This window comes from Cavia porcellus, unplaced genomic scaffold (genome assembly GCF_034190915.1).
Source record: "Cavia porcellus strain 051 isolate PalLab524CR breed Dunkin Hartley unplaced genomic scaffold, mCavPor4.1 scaffold_14, whole genome shotgun sequence".
Lineage (NCBI taxonomy): Eukaryota > Metazoa > Chordata > Mammalia > Rodentia > Caviidae > Cavia > Cavia porcellus.
Genome location: NW_026947497.1, coordinates 35374744 through 35399860, shown reverse-complemented (window position 1 = coordinate 35399860; position 25117 = coordinate 35374744). Strand labels below are relative to the sequence as shown.

Below are 25117 nucleotides of genomic sequence, written 5' to 3'. Positions count from 1 at the left end.
GCCGCGTGCACACGCGCGGTTAACAGTCGCCGGGTGCAGCCCCTGCGCGATCGGTGGTAGGAGACCCACCCACAAGTTGGAACAAGTGGCCGAGAGCCGGACACCTGAGCTGTCACTCCCGAAAAGCCGGCAGCACAGGTGTGTGAGCACCCGGCCGCCTTCCTGCTCCCCCTTGCGCTCTGGCTGAGGTGAAGGATTGGAGACGTTGCTGCTTCGCCCAAGGTGGGGTTCCTGACCCCGCACCCCTTTCCCTTGAGACTGCAAAAGTCGAGAAGGGAAGGGTGTGGAGTTCGGAGATTGGGTGCGGAGAGTGGGCTGTGCCGTGGGTCGTGGGCCGTGTCCACCTGCGGCGTGGGGACGTCGGTGCTCAGCCTTGCTCAGCCCGGGTCCCCGCGGGCCGCGTCTGTTATCCCGGCGGTTGCTGCTTGGCCAGCTCAGCGCTTGCTCTGCGCGGGGCGCGGGGTGCGGGGTGCGAGGTGCAGCGTGCTGGAAGGGTGGAGTGGGCGCGGGGACGCTGGCTCGGCCGGGCTCGCAAGGCCACCCACCTCTGCAAAGCCATGGCACCCCACCCTCACCGCTACAGTGACCAGCAACGCTGGGCCACTCCCCGGGCTGCTCAGAGACTGGGATGCGCCCCTGGGGACACAGCGGAAGGGCGGACTTGGATCCAACGAAGCTCTAATTACCGGAGACTCATTATCTCCTATGGTCTGTTTACTATCAATCAGATACTTTAGCTGCTTTTATTTATAGCATCTGCGGGACCCAGGAGGCGGAGGCACTTGCTTAGGGTTTGAAAGCCCGGAGTAACCAAGCTCAGGAGAGATGAGTGGGTGGAGAGGGGAGGGGGAAAGGGAGAGAGCGATAAATACAAAATAACTTTTTCAGGGCTGCAGCCGCAGTTTGGTGGCAGTGAGCGCACGTTTGTTTGATCTTTCAGCTCTGCTTTAATTTTGACAAAACACTTCCATATCACTTGTGTGATTAAATCCTTTTTCTTTAGTATTTTGGTGTTTGCATGTAAATGTATTTTGCTTTTATAAGGTTACAAAAGTACATATACACATAAGCAACATTTTAATGAAAACAATTTAATTGAACATTTAAGAATCATAATTTTTAAAATTTTATTTGTTTATGTTGTGGCAGTGGCGATTGAACCCAAAGTCTTGTACTGAGCTACATCCCCAATGCTTTTTACTTGTTTTTATTCTGAGACAGTCTTGCCAAGTTGTCCAGGTGGGACTCCAGGCTTGTGGTGCGCCTGTTGTGGGAATGTGTGGTGTCCAGTGCTTCCAGGCTCTGTTCTGTTCAAACAATTGGCCAGAAACAACCGATTAATGTAACTGTAGCGTTTATTGACGAGAAGAAATGAAAAAGATAATAAAGAAGGGAAATGGAGGGGCTGCTGCGATTTGCTGCTGTCTCTTTTATTTTGAAGTTAGAACTGGACATTCCCATGCAGCGCTGAGCTGGCATGACTGCTCTTCATGATTGCCAGGTGACTGACTCCCAGATGTCCAGCCAATATTAGCTATGGTTTGACAGCTCTTTATGGTGACAGGTCACACCTGGTTGCCCTGCCAATTTGCCAGTCCCTAATCTCTTGCCTCATTCCTGCTTCAGCCTCCCAAAGTGCTGAGATAAAAAGCCTGTGCTATCATGCCTAGCTTTTTCTTTTAAAAGGGCCTACTTGAATTTGACAATCGCTGTATGTTTTATGCCACTGACTCTGTTTTCATAAAGTTAATAGCTGTAGAGTTTGTTTACTAAAAGATTTAAAGTTTATATTTTATTTGTTGAAGGCACACTTTAAATAATTTTGTTAATTCATTAAAAAACCATTTTAGAATAAAGGAAGTATAACGATATGTAATTTCTTTCTACCATATTTAACATATATCTTTCACAAATTTATTTTCACTGCTCACTTTTCATTTCACAGATTACCAGTATGTATTTCTCAGGCTTTGGACTATATTTGGGTCTTCTACTCATCTCAGTTAATGCAGAATTTATGAATGGTGATGTCGAGGTGGAAGACTTTGGTGGAAATTCAGATGAGGTTGATGTTGAAATTGAAAATTCTTCACAGGTAAAGTCATTGAGACATGAGTTTTAAATTATTCTTTTACAAGATATATAGTTGGCAGTGATCTCTTAGGATTAATTTCAGTTATAATTGTCTTCATTTTCCAAGTAAATAGAACACTTTTCCTGACTGTCTTGTTGCTGTATGTTTTTTTTTAAGAGTGCCTACATCCAAAAGAAATATGTGTATGACACCTTGTAGTTTTATTTAAAAACATGTATGAAAGGATTTTACTGTCAAATTAGAAGTTCACTATTGGTTGAACAGAATTAAGTCCTGGGGCCGGGGATTAGCTCAGTGGCACAAGCACTTGCCTGGCAAGTGCAAGGTCAAGAGTTGGTACAAACAAACCAAAGTACTTCCCAAATTAAATACTTTAGCTAACAGTAAAGTTTTTAGTTTTATTTGATATTGCCAGACCTTTTCAGATAAAATAAGAGGTAATACAATTTGTGGTTCTTCAAGAAATAAAATAAGTGGCTTTATTTCTCCAAAGAAAGGCAGTGCTAACAAGAAGGCTGTTAGAAAAGGAAGAGATGATGAACAGGTGTTCAATAAGATTGATCCAGCTTTCTGGCTCAGCGCTGTGTAGATGCGTGTTTCAGGGAACTTTGAGGAGATTTGGGTCCACCTTGACAGTTCATGAGTTTTCACACTGAGGGGCATTTGGACCCACTGTTGTATCAAGCAGAAATGTTTTTAGTGGTGAAAAAGTGTTCATTGTATTGTGCCCGACACTCCAATGGGAGTCATAATTTATTTTTATTGGCTTTTTTGGCAAATACTGTAAGTGTTATTTAGTTGTTGAAATGACTATCCTGCAAGACCATTTGTTGTAAAACTGGGCTCTCTGATCTACAAAGTGTTCAAAGTGCTAAGAACTGACTTAGCTATGGCCACTCCAAGGGTCTTTAGAGGGTAACTCATGCTTTGAATAAGTTGACAGATGCTTACCACTCCATTCTATATTTAGTGAGAAGACCCTAAGAATTGGAAAAGAAAAAGTTTTAATGTTTCTAATTTAACAGGGGTAATCAAGAGATGGCAAAGTACAGCTAAAGAGCAAAACAAACTGTTGATGACTTTAAGGGTAGTGTAACAGACAGAAGCCTCTTGTGACACCATTGCCCATTTTGCCAAACTACAAAAATAGAAAACAGTAAAGTTGTGAATGAGTAAACTCCAGAGAAGACTGGAAGTTTTGGTTGCTGAGTTTTGACCTTTTCAGTAATTATGTGGAGTTTTGTTTAAAGACTGCTTTTCTTCCCTTAAACAGTTAGGAAATAATGTGCTATCTGGTCAGGGGAGCATTTATAAAAATAGGGAAAGAAACCTTCTGCATCCTTTGAAGGCTGAGAAGAAATCTTAAACTAATCTTACAGACAAAAGGCTAATTCAGAAAGGATCAGACTGATTTGTTACTTCATGCAAAATGTTCCTTCATCAACAGTTCAGGTTATCTTTTAATAATTTGTCAATAAATTCATCTTCAAAGTTACTCACTTGGTAACTTCTGGATACTGTAGTATGGCTGAGTGTATGGAGCCAGACAATCTGAGCTCCAACGTAGTGTTGCAGTTTAGATTGACAGTCGGTGAGTTACTTTACTGCTTTCTCACAGTTTGATAAGATATAAAATGGGACCGTATTGGTACTTCCTTCACAGAAGTATTTGGAGGGCGGGAGGAGCCGCCATAGTACCTCCAGCACCAGCCAATGCTGACATGCTTCGCGGTGCTATTTTTCCTCTCTCTGATCCTAATCTCTGAAAATGATATTGTCTTTAAGTCCCCTTATAGTGAAATATGAATTCTAAATTGGCCTATATATTCACCAGGCTTTTTATTTTATATGATTTTCATTGTGTTTCCTTTGTGTCTCATGATTTTTACAATCCCCAAAGATGATCTTTTGTGAGAAAACAAAAGCACATCAAATGTATTATCAAATGTTCTCTAATTCCTCCCATTCCCTTGATGTTGAGAGGTCAGTGTGTCCTCTGCTTGGACATTATCTTGGTTACTTTTCTCTCATTGCTAAGACAAAATACCCAACACCCAAAGCTAAAGAAGAAAAGATTTATTTAGGTCACAGTTTGTGAAGGTTTTGGACCATTATCAGCTGGCTCCAAAGCAGAGCGGCACATGGCAGAGGGCAACAGTTCACAGCGGTGGAAAACAGCACAAGTAGCAATAGCAAAGGGTGAGGAGAGCAGAGAGATGCCCCTGTTCTGTCCCTGATATTGTGTGTAGGCCACACCCACTTGGGTGTGGCACTCTCACCCATAAATAATCCCAATGTTGGACCATGAGTCATTCACAAACTCTAGAAGCCTGTTTCCATCCATGACTGTGTGAGACTTTGAGGGAACATCCAGACTCAAATCATAGCAGACAGATAGTATTTTTCTCATAATGGTATTAATTATGTTGTCTATCCTACCATTACTGTTATAAAGTTTTGAGATCAGAGCCTGTATCACATCATAGCTGTGTTATCTGTATGTGTGTCATATAGTTAGTTCTTAACTAACAAGACTATTTAATATTTGCAAAGATGAGTAATATTAAATTTTTAAAATTCTATTTTCTAGATTAAGTATCAGACACCTCAGCCCATAGGAGAAGTATATTTTACAGAAACCTTTGATAATGGGAATTTGGCTGGGTAAGTATTCACTGAAGAGAATCTTTCCGTTCTTGGTTTGATTAGATTTTTTGAAGTTATTGGCTATTGGCCTGTGAGCATTAGCTCTACTTCAGATGCATAAGGATTTTTCAAGGACTTAACAGTGTAAGCCTATACTTCATATATTTTCATTATTGGTAGAAATATTTACCTTGAATATTCATTTGTACAAAAAGATAGAAGTAAATTCTGAATGTAAAGAGAGAAAATATAACAGGTTTTTTATTCTCTAGGCCAAGTATTAACAATGTAAGCCCAGGTAAAAATTTTGAGTTAATTCTCCAACATAAATAATGACAAAATAATGGCAAAACACTGAAAGTTAATATTTATTATTATGTGCCAGACACTGTCCTGAGTAGGTGGATAAGGGCTGCCTACAATTACCAGTTAAGGGTAAAGAAACTGAACCGTAGTGTGCATTACTTGTGATCATGCAGCTTGCACACTGAAAGTTCCAAACTTGGTTTAACTTTACAGGATTATTTAGACATCCTATTAGTTTATTCTTGAATGAAATATAATGAGGTTGGATATACCTGGTGTTCGTAATATGCGTTGTGTCTGAAGGTGCTAATTTTGTTGTTAATAGTAAACGTGTTTTCAACTTTAATTGCAGGTGGGTCTTATCAAAAGCGAAGAAAGATGATACAGATGCTGAGGTTTCTAAATATGATGGTAAAATATTTAAATATTATACACTATGTGATCTAAGGTTCAATAGCTTTAGACATATTTTGACCAAATTACATTAGGCGGAGGCTGTCTTGTGCTTCACCATAAAATATTCAGACTTTTATCTTGTCCCTTTCAGTATTTCAGGAAGGTTTTTCTAGAAACAGGCCACCATCCCCTTTTTTAACTGTAAAGCAGTGCAGTTTTACTCCCTTGCCTTTGGTCTTTTTCATTTCTGAAGCAACACTTCTTAGACTCCTGTTGCTCTTTGTATTTTCACTTCATGTTGGGCACACTTAGATTAAATTATGATTTCCAGCAAGATTTTTCTATCAAGTACCAAGAGGTAGAAGATAGGCCTGCGTGGGTTATCACAAGTCTCTAATAGCATTATCTTCAGGCTTAGTTGTACAGAGAAAAGCCCCTTGTGCAAGAGCCATCTTTGCTTCCCTCACTGAATCATTCTGGAGAAAGACAAAAGAATTTCTTCCTTCTAGTTGTAGTATCCTGAAGGATGATCCATCTCTTCTCAAGATGTGTAATAGTGGAATTTCTTCTTTCTCAGAGGACTTGCCTATAAGAGTAGGACCTCACACTCAGACCTCAGCAAGCAGTTGCATCAAAAAAACAGCAAGACAGCTAATAGCATGTGCTGGAGGTCACCTTTCCAGGTTTTTTTTTTTTTTTCAGTTTCTGTTTCAGTGTAAGATAAAGACCATGCCTACATAACACTCAAGCAGTCCCTCCCATTGGGTATGCCTGTGCAGTTCCAAAAAGAACACTTCCGTGCACAGAGAACAAATAGCATATTTATTCTAAATCCATTTAGAGAAAAGAATTATTTCTGCCAAAGAAGCAGTGAATCTGCAGAGATACGAAGTGCCGCCTAAAATAAACCTAGATAAACAGCACCACACAGAAGTCTTGACTTCATATAGCTATGTTTAGGCACTTTTTAGCTTTTTCCAAGAACATTGGGTAGATAATTGCTTTACATTTAATGAGAATCCACTAGTGGGGTATCCCTGAATTTAAGAGAAGGTCCATCTTAAGGGTAAGTTTTAAATAGCTATTTCTTACTAGATAAAAATGGCTGTTAGGGTTTGAGTTTTTTCCTCCAGCTTAAAATTTAAAAACAAGCAAGTAAAAGCAGACATCTTTTAACCAGGCAAGTTTATTCTGGTGTCTTATTAAATATTAAATATTCAAGTAAATAACTTCCTTCAAATTATTTCAACAAATACGAAAATGCTGCTGAGTTTGCACATGCAGAGTGCTTATAAATATCACACAATTTCTTGAGCTATAACACTACTGAAATATGTAGATAAGCAACTGAAATTCAGTGACATCACCTTCTATATATTCTTTCCTTGACTTTGCAGTTTTTAAAGACTTGTGATAGTCTTTAAAGACTATCACAAAAGATTTTCTAGCATATTACATTTAGCTCTAATGCCTGGCTGACATTTTCCATTTCTTAAAAGCAACTTTGAAAAATAGGAATATTTTAAAAGCTCCAGGTTCTGAATATCATTCTTTTGGTAATTGATATTAGCAGTATTTATCTACAACGCTGCTAGTTTAATCCAGGATCAGCTTTCTTTGCAAGGCTGTCTTGGTACCAGGGATGGAACTCATAACCTAGTGCTTGTCAGGTGGGCACTTATACCACTGAGCTAAATCCCTCCTGCAAGAATGTTTTGTATTCACAGTAGTTAATCACGGGAACTATCCAGTACCACCTGGGGAGAGTTCTTTTCAATTGTTTCAGGAATAAGTGGATAGGTGAGAAACATTAAGTACTGCAATATGAGGTGCACATTTGGCAGAGAAGTATTTAAAATTTTCAAATCATTATTAATAAGTATAGATGTTTAAGTATAGATCAGTTCCAGTTCTTTCACTGACCAGCTTTCAGGAAACCTTATAAAGGAAAGTAGAGTCTCTCTAAATTTTTACTTACTAGGAAATTTATATAACTCTAATGTCTAGAATTTAAGTAAATGATCTGGTTAATAAAAAGTTATAGTTTATTTGAAATAAGGAAAAACTGTCTTCTAATGGAAAATTACCTTGTTTTCTAAAAATAGTGTTACCTTTTTTCATAGTTGATAAAACACTTTTATATATACTTAATTACATTTTACATACACATGAAATGCATTTCAAAGCATAGTTTTAAAAGTCCTTTACTGTCTTGAAAAGCTAAGAAAGCAAAATTGTTACTACTTAAATTAGGACTTAAGGGGGATTTAGTAGTAATATGAGAGAATAAGAACTACGTTAAAAAAAAGTTTGTTTTTAAAAAATATAATATGACCCAGTTTGGGGCAGGGAACTGAAAAGGATTTTTGAAAACATTTGTAGAAATCCAATAACTACATGTACATGGTGATAGACCAAAAATCACCCATTGATCCATATGACTTCTGGCTCTTGCATTGTTGTGTTATTTTTTAAATGAAAGTAATTTAAAAGCATTAGTGGCCAGGGATTTAGCTCAGTGGTGTAATCACCTGCCTGGTAAGCACAAGGTTGTGAGTTCCATCCCCAGTATCCGCCCCCCCAAAAAAAGCATTAGTGATTCCAAAGTACTCAGTATTTTGAGTTGACACAATAAAAAATGTTTTGCTGATGTTTACTCAATTATAGTTTACTCAATTATAGATAATAGCTATCATTTTCAAAACTCAGTTTTATACAAGTTAATATAAGTTGGCTTATGATTCTTAAAAGCATAAAGGAATAAACTCCCAACATGCAGTGTTCGAGTTGCAGGGAGCCCATGTGGCTGTCCGTGCTCTGGACCCCATGACTGACTGCAGGACCACTGTGATCTTAAACATGGGCAATTCCAGCGCAGATGGGGCCTCTCACTCTGCTGCCTGCTAATTTAGACCTTACCTCGGACTTTCCTGGCCCAGAGTTGTGAGAGCTGCATGGCACAGTGTGGGAGAGGTTTTCGAGAGTGAAATACAGTTTTCAAAACAAAACATTGTAATGTTATAAGACAATCAGCTGATGAGTACTATACATTTCAAAATACAGTAAATTTACATGGATACAAACTATTTTGTGTTAAGGACACACTTTCATATGCAATTTTAAACATCTCATTTTAAAAATTCCATATTCATAGATAAAATTTGGAGAGGAAACCAGACTAATCTTCCTTTAGAAGTATGTTAATCAGATGCTATCATGTTTATTATCAAAACCATTTTTGGATAGGGGAAAAAGGAAAGCAAAAAGACTATATATAGAGTTGCAAATACTACTTGCAAATTGGTAATATTTTTTCTCAAATCTTCCTGGAAAAAATTACTCTATAACACTACTCATAAATAATACTCAAGCCAGTGTTTTGTGTTTCAGTTTAATGCATTTTGCTTTGTTTTCTAGGAAGATGGGAAATAGAAGAGCTAAAAGAAAACCAGGTACCTGGTGACAGAGGATTGGTATTGAAATCTAGAGCAAGACATCATGCAATATCAGCTACGCTAGCAAAATCCTTTGTATTTGCTGATAAACCTTTGGTAGTTCAGTAAGTTTGTTTTGAATACCTTTTCTGATACTTTTTCCATATTAGTTTGGTGTAGTTTGACATCTAAATATAGCTTGGATTTTGATGTAGAGATATATATGTACATAGGTTTTTCAGTGAAAAGCAGACTGATGATAAAATTATTCTTTAACATATAATTCTGTCACTGGAAACTATATAGCGCACAGTTAAAGTATCATTGTTAACTCTTTTCTTAAACTTACTTGCTATTGAGATATTATCATCACTGTATTCTGAATGGATCTGCAAATGCTTCTAAACCTGTCTCAAGACTTACAGGCAGAGGGCTAGGATGGCGCTCAGTGGTAAAACACCTTCCTAGTAGGCACACGTCTCTGGGTTTAATATCTAGCACTGCGTACACACGTACACATGTGTAAAAGGGCAAGTTTTATTTTAAAAGGGAATGTGGAACACAGATCAGTATCCACACCTTTAAAAGTCTAATGTTACAGACTCCTCTCCTCCCAGCGTTGAAGTAGTGATGTTGCTTACATGTGTACTGTTACAAAAGCAGGTATAAATTGCTCAAGCTGACTTCAGCTAAACCGCCATGAAGTCAGGGTAATAAAAAGACTCATAACATTTAAATCACAAAGAGAAGAAACTACATACATGTTAACTGTCTGCTTTATACCAGAAATTGTTACTATCTAAAGTTAATTTAGGCATATATATCATCTGTCCCTCCAGATCACCTAGAGTGCTCTGAAATTTGAAACCTTTTTTTAACCTATTTTATATGGTAGCAATTTTGTAATCTTTTTTCCCTGTTCAACACCTTTTTAAAAGTTCAACTTGAATTTTTATACTTATACATATTTATAGGGTACAGTGATAATTCAGTATATGTATACATATGTAATGATCAACTCTTGGTAATTTAGCATTTCTCTTCTTAAACATTTATCATTTTTTGTGTTGAGAACGCTTGAACTCCTCTTTCATAGTTCTTTATAAAATACATAGTAAAGTGTTGTAAACAACGATCACCCTCTTGTGCTTAGGATACCAGAGCTTATTCCTCGGTGTTTGATACTTGTCATCCAGCATCCCTCTAGCCCCTCTCCACCCTTTCGATCCTCTACTTTTCTATGAAATCAACACTGGGGCTTTCTAATATAAAAAGGGCATACAGTATTTATCTTTTGGGACCAGGCTTATCCAGTTCATCCATGTTGCCATAGTGATAGAGTTTCATTCCTTTTTGGCTGAATAACATTTCATTATGTATTTATACCACATTTGCTTTGTCCAGGTGTCTAATGAATCACACCTCAGTTGAGTCTCAGGTCGTCACTTCCCTGTGTTGTTTCCTTTGCTATGCAGAAGTATCTTAGCATGATATAATCTCGTGCCTATTTGTGCCTGGGCTTCTGGGGTCTTATTCAAAAGTCATTGCTTCAATGTCTCTTGGTACTTCCCTATGTTTTATTCTAGTAGTTTCAGGGTTACAAATCTTACATTTTTGTCTTTGATACATTTTGAGTTGATCTTGAGTTAATATGGTGAGAAATGGAAGTGGTTTCATTCTTCTGCCTATGAACATCCAGTTTTCTTAAACCATGTGTTGCAGAGACTCTCCTTTCCCAGTATATTTTTGATGCCTTTGTTGAAGACTAGTTGAATAAAGATAGGAGGGTTTATTTCTAAGCTGTCTTTTCTATTCCATTGATTGATATGTCAGTTTTTATGCCAGTACACTGTCATTTGGGCTACTATAGCTTATAGTAGAGGTGGCAAACATTTTAGCATTTTCAGTGATTAAAAAAACAATCCCACTGTAGCACGTGTGCTGTAGGTTCACCTCCACTGGCTTATAGTGTGTTTTTAAAAGGTCAGCTATTAGGATACCTCAGCATTTTTTTTTTTGCTTGCTAAGGGTTTTGAAGTTTTGTGTGTTATACGACTGTTTTATGCATTTCTATGAAGAATGCAGTAGATATTTTGCCATTGATATTTTGATGTTGCTTGAATCCTTTGATTGTTTTGGGTAGTGTGGACATTTTAGCAATATTCTTCTAATTCATGAACATAGGATATCTTTCCTCTTTTTATGTCCTCTGATATTTTTCATCAGTGTTTTTAATTTTTGTTGTAAGACCATTCATTCATTTCGATAAATTTATTCCTAGGCAATTTGTTTTATTTTTGTGGCTGTTTTAAATGAGATTTTTTTCCAGCAAGTTCATTATTCATATTTAAAAATCTCTTGATTTTTGTATGTTATTGTATATTGCATAGTTACTGACTGTATCAGTTCAAAAAAACTGTAGTCTTAGGTTTTTACATATATAAAAATCATGCTACCTACAAATAGGGATGCTGTCATTTCCTTTTTTCCTGTTTGGATGATCTTTATTTTTTTTTTCTTTCTCTCTTTTTCTGTTTCTTTTTTGAGACAGTCTTTCTGTAGAGTGCAGGCTGGCCTTGAACTCACAGCAGTCCTTCTGCCCTCAGCCTCCCACATGCTGAGATTACCGATGTGTGCCACCATGCCTTGCTTTTATTTCTCTATCTTGACTAGAGGCTCTGGTTAACAGTTCCAGAGCTATATTGAATAATAATACTGGAAGTGTCTTGTTCCAGATCTTTGTTTGTGGATATATTCCCCATTAAGTATGATATTAGCTGTAGTATTGGCATACATAGCTTTTAGAACGTTGTGGTGCGCACCTTTCATGTCTGGTTTTTTGAGGATATTTATCAAAGAGAGTTCACTGTTATTGAACACTTTTTTTTTTTGCATACACTGATAGAATCATGCAGTTTTTGTCCTTTATTCTGTTTATGCACCATATAATACTTACTGATCTGTGTGTATTGACTTACCCTTTCATTCCTGGGAGGAATCCCATCTGATGATAGCACATGATCTTATGGTTACACTGTTGGATTCAGTTTGGTAAGACTTTGTTGAGAAATTTTACATCTGGGTTCATCAGACGTGTCGGGTCTGTAGTTTTCCTTTTGTGTGTACATCTTTGTCTGGCTACAATATCAGGTACATGCCAGCTTTGTAGAATTGGTTTGGGAGAACTTCCTCTTTCAGTTTTTTGCAAAGTTTGAGATGATTTTGGTGTCATTCTTTAAAAGTTTTATAAAATTCAGCAATACAGCTATCAATCTACTACTGTTTTGTTCAGGTTGTTAGTACCTTCATGGTTCAAATTTTGTAAGGTATATGTGTCAAGAAATTACTAATTTCCTTTAAGTTTTCAAATTGGTTGTTGTATGGTTGTTTTTACTATTCCGTAATGATCCTCTGTATTTCTGTGCTGTCAGTTATAAAGACTCCAATGTCTCTTTTCTCAGCTCTAATTTTACTTACCCAGGGTTCTATTGCTGCTGTTGTCATCATTATTGTTAGTGTTAGTCTAGCTAAAGTTTGTTAATTTTATTTTTTTGAAGACCTCTGTTGCATTGATCATGTACATAAATTTTTAATCTTTGTCTTATGTCTGCTCTGCTCTTTATTATTTCTGCTAATTTTGGGTTGTTTTTGTTTTTCTAGTTCTGTGAGATGCAGTGACAGGTTGTTTATTTATTTATTTTTTTTATTTATTTTTTTTTTATTTTTAGTTTTTAAATTTTATTTTAAAGAGAATAAAACCAAAGAAAATAAAACAGAATAAAGCCAATCAGAACAAAACAGTGAAAGTGACACAGAACTTCAAAACCAGATAATAGGAAATCAACAATGGCTACCATAATGCCTTTTATTATCTTTAAAGTAGCTGCCATACCATTAGACATAATAAAATCAAACAAAACAGAACAGACTAAAACCAACCAAAACAAAACAATGAGAGTGATATAGTACTTCAAAACAAGCTAATAGGAAATCAATAATGGCTACCATAATATATCTTATTATTATTATCTTGGAAATAGTTACCCATGCCATCAGATATAATAAAATCAAGTAAAACGAAACAGAATAAAACTAAACCAAATAATGAAAACAATACAGGACATTAAAACAATAGGGAATTATAAGTGTCCACCACTTTTAGAAGAAACCCCCCATAGTTGCTATATTGCATATTGTTATCCTGTAAATAGATGCTTTGGACTTGCAAAGTCAATTAAACACCAAACATTGCAAGCATTAAGCCATTGTTTTTTTTAAATTATTGATTGGTTGATCGATCGACTGATTGATTGATTGATTATGTGACCTGTTTCTGTGTTTATGATGTGGGCGCTTGCTACAAATTTCTCTCAGCACTGCTTTTGCTATATTCGAAAAGTTTGGGCAGGTCATGTTTCCATTTTCGTTTGTTTCAAGGTATTTTACATTTTTCTTTTAGTTTCTTTATTGACCAGTTGGTTGTTCAAGAGCATGTTTGTTAAGTTTCCATGTATTTTTAAAATTTATAAAAATACAATTTCTACTCTCATCTTGCTGATTTCCAGCCCAGGGCAGATGTGTTGTGGCTTCGCTGGCTGAAGGGTAGTCTGTCACCAGGGTTCAAGGTTCTGCTTCTTTGGAAAGGCATTGGGCAAGTGAGGCGCTCAGGGCAGTCTGCCTAGAGCAGGCTCTGTGCAGGAGCCACACACCTCCTTTTGGGCCCACAGATGGGCAGGATGTCAAGATGGCAGTATTCCAGGGAGGGGAGGGCACAGTGTGTGTGGTTGTATTCTCTGCAGGTTTCTAAACTGGACCTCACCCAAGAGGGGTGCAGACATCTCCAGCAGCAGTTCAGGTGTCCCTGGCAGTAGTGAACACTGGTGAGACCCTCTGCTCAGTCCTCCCCACCGTGTGAGTGCCTTTTGGCTTATGGCTCATCACAGCTGGGAATGCTAGAGGGCAGATGGTGATGATGACGGTGATGATTTTGATGGTGGTGATGATAGGTTCTATAGGTAAAAACTTCAATGCTGTGCTTCCCAAATATGTTTGATCATGTAACTTTATCTTTCCTCTTAACAGTGATTAGTGTTTCATAGGGTACTACTGGAAATGATACTGCAGAGAACTTACGGTTAACACATTTACTCTGCATACGCCCTCAGCTTTTCTATGGTTTAAAGGTTAGCCACATCAAATTATATATTTTTACTGACTCTTTGATTCATTGTGAATTATTTATACTAGTCACAAGTTTAATGTTTTGAAAACTTTGAAAGTTTGTAGTGTAAAAAATGGACAGAGGGTTTATTCAAAACATAATAGGACAGCAAAGCTATGTTTACACTTAAAGAATCAACTTACAAAATTGCTCTTTTTAGTCTCTGCCTTTTTTATGGAACCCTTTGTCCTTAAATCACCTATAACAAAGCAGTGTCTCTTTTTATGTTTCCTAAAAATAGTGACCTTTAAGTCATATTGTGTCCCATGTCTTCTGTTTTATAATGTTCAAAAACATATAAGTTTAATGAAAAAATTTGTCAGCTGGGGCTGGGGATTTAGCTCAGCGGCATAAGCACCTGCCACACAAGCAGGCGGTCGTGAGTTCGATCCCCGGTACTGATAAAAAAAAATTTGTCAGCTATTTGTTTAAAATAAAGGGTAAGACTTTGAGACAATCTTTTATTTAAAAAATAAGTTTAAAGGAAGTCTGTTCTGATCATAATGAAAGTAAATGCGTGTTATTATGCATGATATCTTTCAGTCATCTTAATAGTCCTGTAAGGAATAGGTTTGGGTGGTGTTTCTGTAATATACATGAGCAAATAGAGCATAGTAACTTGTGCTCCCTAGATTAAGTGGCAGATCAAGAATGACTTGTGCCAGTTGGATGTGAAAATGTATGTTAGCTGGGCACCACCATGTGTACCTGTACTCCTAGCCACTCTGGAGGCTGAAATAGGAAAATCACTTAAGCTTAGTAATTTGGGGCCAGCCTATGCAACAGAGAGACCTTGCCTCAAAAAAAAATATGTATATATATATGTTACTGGTAGTTATGTTAGACAGCTTGAGAAACAAAGCATATCAGAAGGACAGGGTGAAATCATCTGACAAGTCAGAAATAATCACTTGAGTTTTTGCTGTTTCTTCTGTTCTTTGTAATACAAAATATACACATTAACGTAATCCAAGCTGAAATTTGTGTATGCTACTATTTTCATCTTTGCACTGCAGTTTCTTCAGAAATAACTTCCTTAATTAGATTGCCACAATCTTCTATTGCTTGTTTTTCATCTTTTTATTTTAATCCATTTAACAAAATCATAACTTAATTTTTACTGTTTTCACATTAATTTTTTTGTTATTTGTTTGTTTGTTTGAGACAGGGTTTCCCTATGTAGTGCAGACTGGCCTTGGACTTACTTTGTAGCTCACGTTGGTGTCAAACTTACAAATGGTTCTCCTGCCTTAGCCTCCCAAGTGCTGGGATTACAGGAGTGCGCTACCACGCCTGGCTTCTCATTGATTTTTGTCACATATAATTTATCAATTTATCAAAAATGTCTTGTGTGTTTCATTGTCCTAGTGAAGCTAGTTTCTTAAAATACAAATAAAACCTTTGTCAAGAGTTACACTACACTTAAACCTATAAGATGACTCTCAGATTACTTTTTTTAAGCTGTTATACTAAACAGATAAGAGTTCTTGTATTTCCTCGCCCTTTGGATCTGAAATATTCTTAAGATTATGAAGTATCTTTGGTGGGGCTAACTAAGTATACAGTTTGTTAAAGTGTCCTAGGTATAGGTTGGACCAGAAGATGATTTAGATACCTAAAATCATCAACAATTTCTTAGAAGTGTGTGGTAGGTGTGGTCCTTCTGACTTCTGTTTTTTCAGTTATATTACATGTAATTCTTGCCTTACCAGAAGTTGAAGTTTCCTATTGAAGTTTTAGTCAAAGTGTCTTATTCTTAATTTAACAATTTTTGGTGTAACTAAATAGGTTGCCTTTCCTGCAGTTGATTGTAATCATTCTGTTTTAAACATCTTAACAAGCTTTGTATTGCAGTGCTAAAAAAGCATTTTTGCTTATTTCCTATAGGTTATATATATGCCTTATGTGAACTTTCTAGTTATGTAAAACATTTATATTTAAATGACTTGAGAATAATGCATTGGATTTTCAAGAGCAATTAGTAATTTTTACTTATCAGCAGTATGGTTCTTTTCCCCTTCATTTAGATATGAAGTAAATTTTCAAGATGGTATTGATTGTGGAGGTGCATACATTAAACTCCTAGCAGACACTGATGATTTGATTCTGGTATGATATTTTAATATTTAAGAAAACCTTATTAAAGTTAGTAAGTATTTTTAAGGACTAACACAATTAATTTTATTTTCAACTGGAATTAACTTTGAATGTCTTTTTTTCAACATGAAATTTTGTAGCTTTCACAATTTTCCTACAAGTTTCATATAAAGCTAGGTTACTAGAAGGCATTAATTTTGTAATATTGGGCATAATAAAAACCCTACCCCATCTGTAAATTTAAAAACAATACGGTGCTTATAAATGCTTTTGAAATATCCATTTAGAGTTCTTTACAAAATGAGAATCAAAAGTTTATTTAGAGAGGTAACATAACCAGAGCAAAGTAGTGAAATAAAGTGACCAGAAAACCAAATAAAAAGATGTTCAGGCATTGGCAGCCCACAGCAAATAAAATTTAAAATTTTTTAAAAAAATTTTCATGATAAAATAGTCTTATAATTCTACAGAGTATATAAAGATGCATTGAAGGTTAGAGACATTTACAGCATTCTCATGCAGGAGACTTGTCAGGTTTTGACAGGTAACTAAAATTAAATAGATAGGATGTCAGTGAGATACTTGTCTGATTGTACATCTATGCAGAAGCTATGAAATGTGGATCAAAGTCTTTGTGTGATACTCACGTTTAGGATCTGGTAAAAGGGAAGCCATTTGTGTTGAAGTTCTCGTTTTAGATGTAAAAAATGATCACCTGAAGTTAGAATGACAAAAAAATTTAATTCTAAACATTCCTATAAAAACTTAATCTGATTAACTTAATCCCCAGAGAAATCTCACAGTAATATTCTCCCATACTCCCATTCTCCTATAAAGTATTCTCTCCATACTTAATGAAATGAAGACACAGAGAGGTAAAAACTAGGGTCACACACAGCTAGTCTTAAGTGGCAGTGCTAGTGTTTGGACTTCAGAATCTAAGTCCGAACCCCATGCTCGTAAGCCCTATCCCATGTCAGATAAAGAGAAATTACTACCCAAACAGGGCTTGGGTCTCTGCATCTACTTTTGTGTCTTAATCTCTTCATTTTGTACACAAAAGGGTAATTTTCTGGCATCTTCCTGAATAATAATAATAATAATAATAATCCGCTTAGTATTAAGATAATAAATATACTGTCTTCTAATACTTCCCAATAAAATGGTACCTAAAAATTAACATACGGTAAATAAAGGTTTTTATGATATTGCTAAGATAATTTCACATCTGTGGATTCAGGAAAGACGTAGTGTATTTTTCAGAAAACTTTTTTGAAATAAAATTTGTCATTTTCTTTATATCCTTTATTATCACTTATGTTAAATAGTTTTTTGGTAAATTAGCATTTAATACGTTTTGTAAACTCTAACCAATTGGGTAGACTAGAGAAATTAAATATTTTATAATTCAGGACTAATACCTGCACCTGTCTCTCTTTAAAGGAAAACTTTTATGATAAAACACCTTATACCATTATGTTTGGACCAGATAAATGCGGAGAAGATTATCAGCTTCATTTTATCTTCAGACATAGACATCCCAAAACTGGAGTTTTTGAAGAGAAACATGCCAAACCTCCAAATGTAGACCTTAAAAAATTCTTCACAGACAAGAAGACTCACCTTTATACACTTGGTATATTCTTTAATTCATTTATTAATTCAAAAATATTTGCTGACTACAAATGTATTCATGGCACCTGCTTTGGAAGAAAATAAATGTCTCTCTGCTTTGAAGATGTGATAGTGTCAGCACAGGTAGAAAACAAAGTGCCAGAGGAGAGATACTGGTGAGATACAGTCAGGAGTTCAAGGCAGTGTTACTTTCAGCTTGGACACTAGGAGAAAACCAGCAAAGACTGTATTTGAACTTGGCTTCAAAAGTAGATGGAATGTGGGAGACAAGAGGGAAGAGGACGTGTACCACACTGTGCCTTGGTGCTGTAAGAACAGGACACTAGGAAATCCAGTTACACAAGAGGTGATACTAATCGCCAGGCAGAAGTGTTAGACTTTGCTCTGTGGGAAGTTGTGGCTTTTTTGGAAGTTGTGGCTATTGTGAGGTCTCACCCTGTTATGGTAGCAGGACATACCAGAAGCATTGAGCAACTGTGTGCTAACACCCAGAGCTTTAATTAAGTAAATGAGAGGTTGCAAAGCTCTGGGAGAGAAGGGCAGCACAGGGTTATTTCTCTGTTTCCAACAACAGGGCCCCAGTCTACACTAAGGGCACAGCTGAGGGAGCCTAGCTGGTTCTGTCTTTTCTTAGGTTTCAGTTCTACCCAAGATTAAGTCGCCTCTGTTTTCTTTTCAAAGGTTTTCAAGTCAGTGCCCAATTTTATCTTTAAACATAGCTATGACCTAGAAAATTTGTTTCTGAAATAGTTGGAAAGTAATACTGCACATTTTGGGAAACACAAACTGGAAATAATGAGAAACCATAATTGGAAAATAAGTAATTTGACTATTAAATCTGATCAAAAGCAAATTAGCGGTACAGAGTACATCAGAGGCCATAACAGGTTTACGGTCTTCGAAACAAAAATTCTACTCTCAACAATTTATCCAAAGAAAATAATCCACATGATGATCTATGTGTAAAGATAATACTAAAAGTTCAAAGCAAGAGTTTTCTGTATAATACAAATATAACTATGTGCATTTAGTCACGGAAATACTTATACAGGGTGATTGTCCTTTATTTGAATATCCACAGTGCTCCAGAAGCCAAATTTTTTTAGTTTTCTGGTTGGCACTCAAAAAATCTTCAGGGTGCTGGGCTTGGAGACACACATCTATAATTTCAGCACTTAGGAGGCTGAGGCAAGAGGATTGCTGTGAGTTCATGGCCATCCTAGACTATGTAGTTAGTTCAAGGCCAGCCTGGACTGCACAGTGAGACCTTTTCTCATAAAAAAAATGTTTTTTCATAGTATTTCACATTTCTAAATTACAAATGCCCAACCAATGAGAACTAATCATTGCACGTTCCCAAATGTGAAAAATAATCTGAAACAGTTCTGGTCCCATACATTTTGCAAAAAAGTCCTAACCCTATGATATTAAAATGGAGAGAGTGAGATTTAATATGTAGGCACATTATGATTGCTACTAGGGAAATAAGGCAAATAAGAAAAAACTTGAAAAAAGTAATTTCCCTTTATCAGTTGCTCTGTAATAGACACTTTGTTTGGAACCATCTTGTGAGCTGGGCAGTGATCCCTTTGTTTTGTCTTGCCTTATTTCAAGTAAGTAGGATACCCTAGAAAACAAACTAGCAGGGCTGAACCTCCCAATTTGAGTCTGACTTGCTTTTACAAAACCTTGAACTTTGTGCTAGGAATATTAAATTAAATTTTTTTAGACGTTGTAGTATCGTTACGTTTTATAATATATAGTTTTAAAAAGAAACTTAAAGGTACCTTTAGAAACTTTATACAGTCTGAGGCTTTTTATTATAGTCATTTGAAATATTTAATTCATTTTCTAAGCAATTGTTTTTGCCAAAGATTTTGAGAGGTTTTTCTTTACATATGCATGTTTGCCATATATATTTTAACTGTTGGTGTCAAAAACCAGTTTAAGTTGCAAAATGTATTATAAGAACTTTTTAAAGATTTTTCTTAAGGAATGGAATGGCTTTTAGGGAATTTGTAAAAATGCAGTACTTTTTTTTTTTTATTCTAGGCCTGCCTCATTCTTGACTTTTCCTTTTGCTTTTTTGAATTTTATAATCTGAGCTGTAAAAGTAAATAGTAGATAAAAAGGAAAGGACAAGATAGTGTGGGTGTGCATTATTTGGATTTGTGTGTAAATTGCATGATTTCGTTTTGATCTATAATGATTTGTCATTGCTGTGACTGGAACCTCTGGAGACTGAGTGCTCTAGAGCTGTTTCTTCAGCTCCCCGCTTTACTCGCTGAGTCGGGATCATTCTGGCAGCTGCTTCCTTGAAACCAAAGGTTAAGCATCTGTTTGCATCATCCTTTTCAAAGACCTAAATTTTATTTAGGTGAAAGACATCTCTTTTTTTTTTTTATCATTACAAAAAATGAGTCCTTCATGAAATTTGTGGCAGGGAAACTTTTAGGAGGGTAGAATTTTCCTGGAAACATAGGTAAGTGCAAGCTTGAATGTTTTAAATTATCTTTAAGACAGGGTGTGCTGCAGTCATTGAATTTGAAATGACATTGAGTCTTTAAAAATCTCTGAAATGTTAGGAACGTGTCAGTGTTAATCTCCTGGTTTTGGTGGCCGGGTTGGGTTTATTTAGGAGACTGTCCTTGTTTGTGGAAATTATTTGTTAAAACATTCAGAAGTGGTGTGTATAAAATCAGTAATGTATTCAAGTGGTTCAGGGGGAAAAGACTGAGTTCTTTGCAGTGTACTTACAACTTTTTGAGGTTGCTTTTAAAAATGTAAAGATCCCAAAGAAGTTAGGTATGGTGACTCACACTGGTAGTCCTAGCTACTCAGGAAGCTGAGGCAGGAAGATCACAAGTTTGAGGACACACAGTGGACAATTTAGCAAGACTGAGTCTCAAAATAAAAATTAAAAAGGGTTAAAATGTAGCACAGTGACAGAGTGCTTACCTAGCATGTGCAAGGCCCTAGGTTCAATCCCCAGTGATACAAAAATAAATAAATAAATAAAAATAATAACACCTTTTCCAGACAGACTGATCGTGAGTCCTAGACAAAGTAAACTACTCGATATTTCCTGTCTGAGGTATAATAGAGGGTTTTATTGTTAAAAATGCAGTTTAAGACAAAATATTATCTTTATTTTAGGAAGTGTCATATCTAGCAATTTCACCATATTTTGATTTATGTTATCTGATTTTCCTCTATTTCCTCTAAACTTTTGTCCATGAAGCTTAGGCAGTTTTATTAGTTAGATGATTAAGATAAATGGTCTATAAAAATAAATATACAATGTGTGTTTTTTAGTAATGAATCCAGATGACACATTTGAAATATTAATTGATCAAATAGTTGTAAACAAAGGAAATCTTTTAGAAGATGTAGTTCCTCCTGTCAATCCTCCCAGAGAAATTGAGGATCCCAATGATAAAAAACCTGAAGAATGGGACGAAAGAGTAAAGATCCCTGATCCTGCTGCCATCAAACCAGAAGACTGGTAAGCAAAGGGTTTTGTTGCCGTGTATTATATTCATATTTGGAAAAAGTAATGATACATAACATATAAGTGAAGTTTCTAATTTTAAAGATCTCAAAATCTCCCACTTTTAAAATAAACTCCTTATTTTGACTATTTTGTGGAAAATACTTTTATAAAATGGATTTTGTGCTTTCCTACCTTTAAATTTTTATTTTAGTTAATGTTTTTATTTTGTTGCATTTTGTAATACATATTTGTTACATATATTTTTATGGTCTCAGTGGTGTATGGAAAAACTAATCTTAAACAAGCCAGCACCTTAATTTTTAATTTCAGATTTGTTTGTTTGGTTCTTTGTCCTATGTGTGTGAATATTTTACATAGTTGCAAGTCTTTTTCAGTTAATAATTTCTTGGATTTAAAACAGACCTGTCCTCAATGTTCTATAAAATTCTATAGGATTCATAAACACCAGTGTGCCTAAACACGCGTTTTTCACTCACTGAGTATTTGTGTTGTTTCTATTCTACGGAATCATAAATATTTTTCTTAAATGTATTCATTTCTAGAGTTCCTGTAAATTGAGTTTAGATGGTGAGAGAGTATCTCTCCACTTGCTAAAGTATTTTTTGTTCTCAAAAATGTTTCGGGATTCCCCCCCCCCCCCAAAGATCATACTACTTTTGTTCTAGGAGTCTTTTGTCCCTTATCGCCTGCTGATTGGGTAACTGCTAGTTACCACATTGCTAAGTAGTTTCTGCTTTTTGTATTTAATGCACTCTATTATCTATTATTGTGTAACAAATTAGCCCAAAACTCAGCAGCTGAAGACAACAGGTATTTATTATCTCACATGGTTTCTGGGAGCCAGGAGTCTGGGCAGAGGGCCCCTGGCTCTGACCCAGGATGTCTCCTGAGGGTGTCCCTGGGCTGGCTGCTCCCAAAGCTGCTCCCAAACTGGCTGAGCAGCTGATGCGGAGAAATGTCACTCCCCACCTGCCTGAGCCTCTCTTTTGGTCTGCTCCAGTCAAGGCAGACTGCTTCCCAGGTGGAGGGATCTTAGAGGAGGAGAGGGAACCACATGAATGGCAGGGTGTCTTGGAACCTGATCCAGAACTAACACTCTGTCACTTGAGTTGTACTGTTTGTCACACTGCCCCCTCCTGGGGTTGTACAAGGCTATGAAAGTAAATACTAAGAGTAAAATGGTCTGCTCTTAGTTTGCTAAGAGTCCCACTGTGATTGGGTGGTGGGTTTTGTACTCATAAAATACTTTTTATGCATTTATTAAGATTACTCTGTGGGTTTTCTTCCTTATTTTCTTAGTATAGTGAATTATAGTGACTGATTTTGTAATGTTGGAATAACTTCGTTATACATTTGGTTGGTAATACTATCCTTTTTGTATTCTGAGTTCTAGAACATATTTTCCTTGTCAGATTCATGCAGATATAATTTTCATACAGTTAGGTTCATTTCCGACACACAGTTCGTGACTTGAACAATGATGTGGCTGCCTCCACAGTCTCCAGCGTTGGCTCCATCCCTAGCCTCTCAAATCCTTTTGTAATCTTTCCTCTCCTCCTGTTCTTAACTCCTGAGCCAGTCATCTGATTTCTGTTCCTATAATTTTGCCTTTTCCAAAACATGTTAAGTGGAATCATACAGTAAATGGCTTTTGCTTTTATAGTATTTCATGTAGAATAATGATTTTGAGATGCTTTTGTTGTTTATGTATCAGTAATTTATTTTATTGGTGAATAGCATTTATTTATGGGAATAATTTGTTTATCCATATGTATATGGGTGATTTCCAGTTTTGTGCAATTACAAATAAATTTATGATATACAGTTTTAGACAGGACTTTGTGTCAAGTTTTCTTTTTGGTGGTAAATACCTGGCGCTGGATTGCTTGTTTATACAGGAAATACATGTTTAAATTTATGAGAAACTGCCAAAGTTTTCTAAAGGGCTGTAAAATTTGCATTTGCACCAGCACTGTGTAAAAGTTCCATTTGCTGAACATTTAGTGTATTTGATATTGTATGTTCTTATTTTGTATGTTCTTATTATTCCAAAAGGTCCGAGTAACACTTTTTTATATTCTGGATAAAGACTTTGTATTAGTTACCTGTTGATGTATTACAAATTACACCCAAAATGTGGTGACTTCAAAAAGCACTATTTTCTCACAGTTTCTGAGTGAGGAATCTGAGTACAGCTTAGCTGGGTCTGCTGGCTCTGTGTCTCACAAGGGTACACTCAGAGCATCAGCCACGGCTGTAGTTACCTTAGGGCTCCACTGCTGATGGGTCCACTCTCAGTCTAAGGTTTTCAGCAAGCTTCAGTTCCTTGAGGAACCGAATTGTTGGACTAAGAGCTTCAGTTCCCTGGTGAGTAATGGTAGCATCTTGCACATTGCAGAGTTCTTGTATGTAGACCTATCTAAACAGTTACCCATACTACACCTCACTTAAGCAGATGGAGAAAAGGAGAGGAGAAGGACAGATTGTAAAGAAGACATAAGTCACAGTGAATACTGAGTTAGCAGTTCCTTCAGATACTCCTGTTTGCCAGTGCCCACGATTGTGGCTTATTTTGGAAATATAATCAAGATAAAAGGAGGTCATATGGGTGGGTCTGTAGGTCATCAATCTGATACAACTGATGTTCTTCTAAGAGGAGGGGCATCTGGACAGACACACAGAATGTTATTGCTTATTTGATTTTTCATCTCTATTAATACGTGTTTTATATAGCTTTTGATCATTCTTGGTTTGAAGTTCACATTGTCTGAAAACAGAATAGCTACCCCTGATTTTTGGGGTTTCCTGTTGCATGGAGTGTTTTTTTCCATCCTTTGACTTTCAGTCTGAATTTTCTATGGGGTTAGATAGGTTTCTATCTAACGGGTATACATGTGTCCATATGGTTGGACTTTGTTTCTTGATCCACTCTGTCAGTATGTTTCGTTTAATTGGTGAATTAAGGCCATTGCCGTTAATGGTTAAAACTGTTGAATATTGGCTTATTTTTGTGATGTTATCTCTGTGCTGTTGCTTCTTTACCTTTCCCCTCTGTTTAATAATGTGCCCTGCTTGGTGGTTTTTTTCTGTTGATGTTCTTGAAGTCGTAGTTATTTTTATGTCTTTTCTAGAATGTTTCAATATTCTTTGCAGGGTTGGTTTCGTGGTCATGAAGTTCTTCAGCTGTTCTTTGTTATGGGAGTATCTTATTTCTACATTGATTTTGAAGAAAAGTTTTGCAGGGCACATCAATCTGGGTTAGAAGTCGTTTTCCTTTAGGATTTGAAGTTTCACTCCATGATTTTTTTGACTTGTGTGGATTCAGAAGTCTGCTATGATTCTGATGGGCTTTCCTATATAGATGATTTGTTTCTTTTCTGTAACAGCTTTTAATATTCTGCTCTTATGTTGGATTTCTGGGATGTTAATTATTATATGTCTGGGTCTAGATTTATTTTGGTTGTGACTAATTGGAATTCTATATACTTCACTAATCCTAATGTCAGTTTCCATTCTCATGTTTGGGAAATTTTCAGCTATTACTTCTGTAAGTAGTCTTTTTATATCATTTGTGTTGTTACCTTTTGTTGACACCTATCAATCTTATATTGCTTTTCTTTGCATCACCTTGCAGCTGTTGAATTGTTATTTTTAAGAGCTGATTCCTTGTTATTTTTAAAAGATCTGTTCACTAGCTACAATCTTGTCTTCGAGGTCCGAAAGTCTATCTTCACTTTCATTGAGGTGGTTTTGCCAGCTTTTGATAGAATTTT

General features: G+C 36.2%; 1 protein-coding gene across 4 annotated transcripts in view; it reads left to right on the top strand.

Moving 5' to 3' along the window:
• The window catches only part of Clgn (calmegin), a 41000-nt gene continuing 15883 nt past the window's right edge, over nt 1-25117 (top strand). Inside the window, exons 1-8 of one of the 4 annotated variants that reach the window (XM_063260798.1) lie at nt 1-138; nt 1946-2095; nt 4686-4759; nt 5400-5458; nt 8861-9002; nt 16126-16207; nt 17639-17831; nt 21146-21335. In XM_063260798.1, coding sequence (XP_063116868.1) covers nt 1955-2095; nt 4686-4759; nt 5400-5458; nt 8861-9002; nt 16126-16207; nt 17639-17831; nt 21146-21335 — 881 coding nt within the window. In that variant the 5' untranslated portion in view covers nt 1-138; nt 1946-1954. Of the gene's footprint in view, nt 223-627; nt 709-1479; nt 1502-1945; nt 2096-4685; nt 4760-5399; nt 5459-8860; nt 9003-16125; nt 16208-17638; nt 17832-21145; nt 21336-25117 lie in introns of those variants that run through there. The other 3 variants (XM_063260797.1, XM_063260796.1, XM_063260795.1) reach the window with 3 other exon arrangements.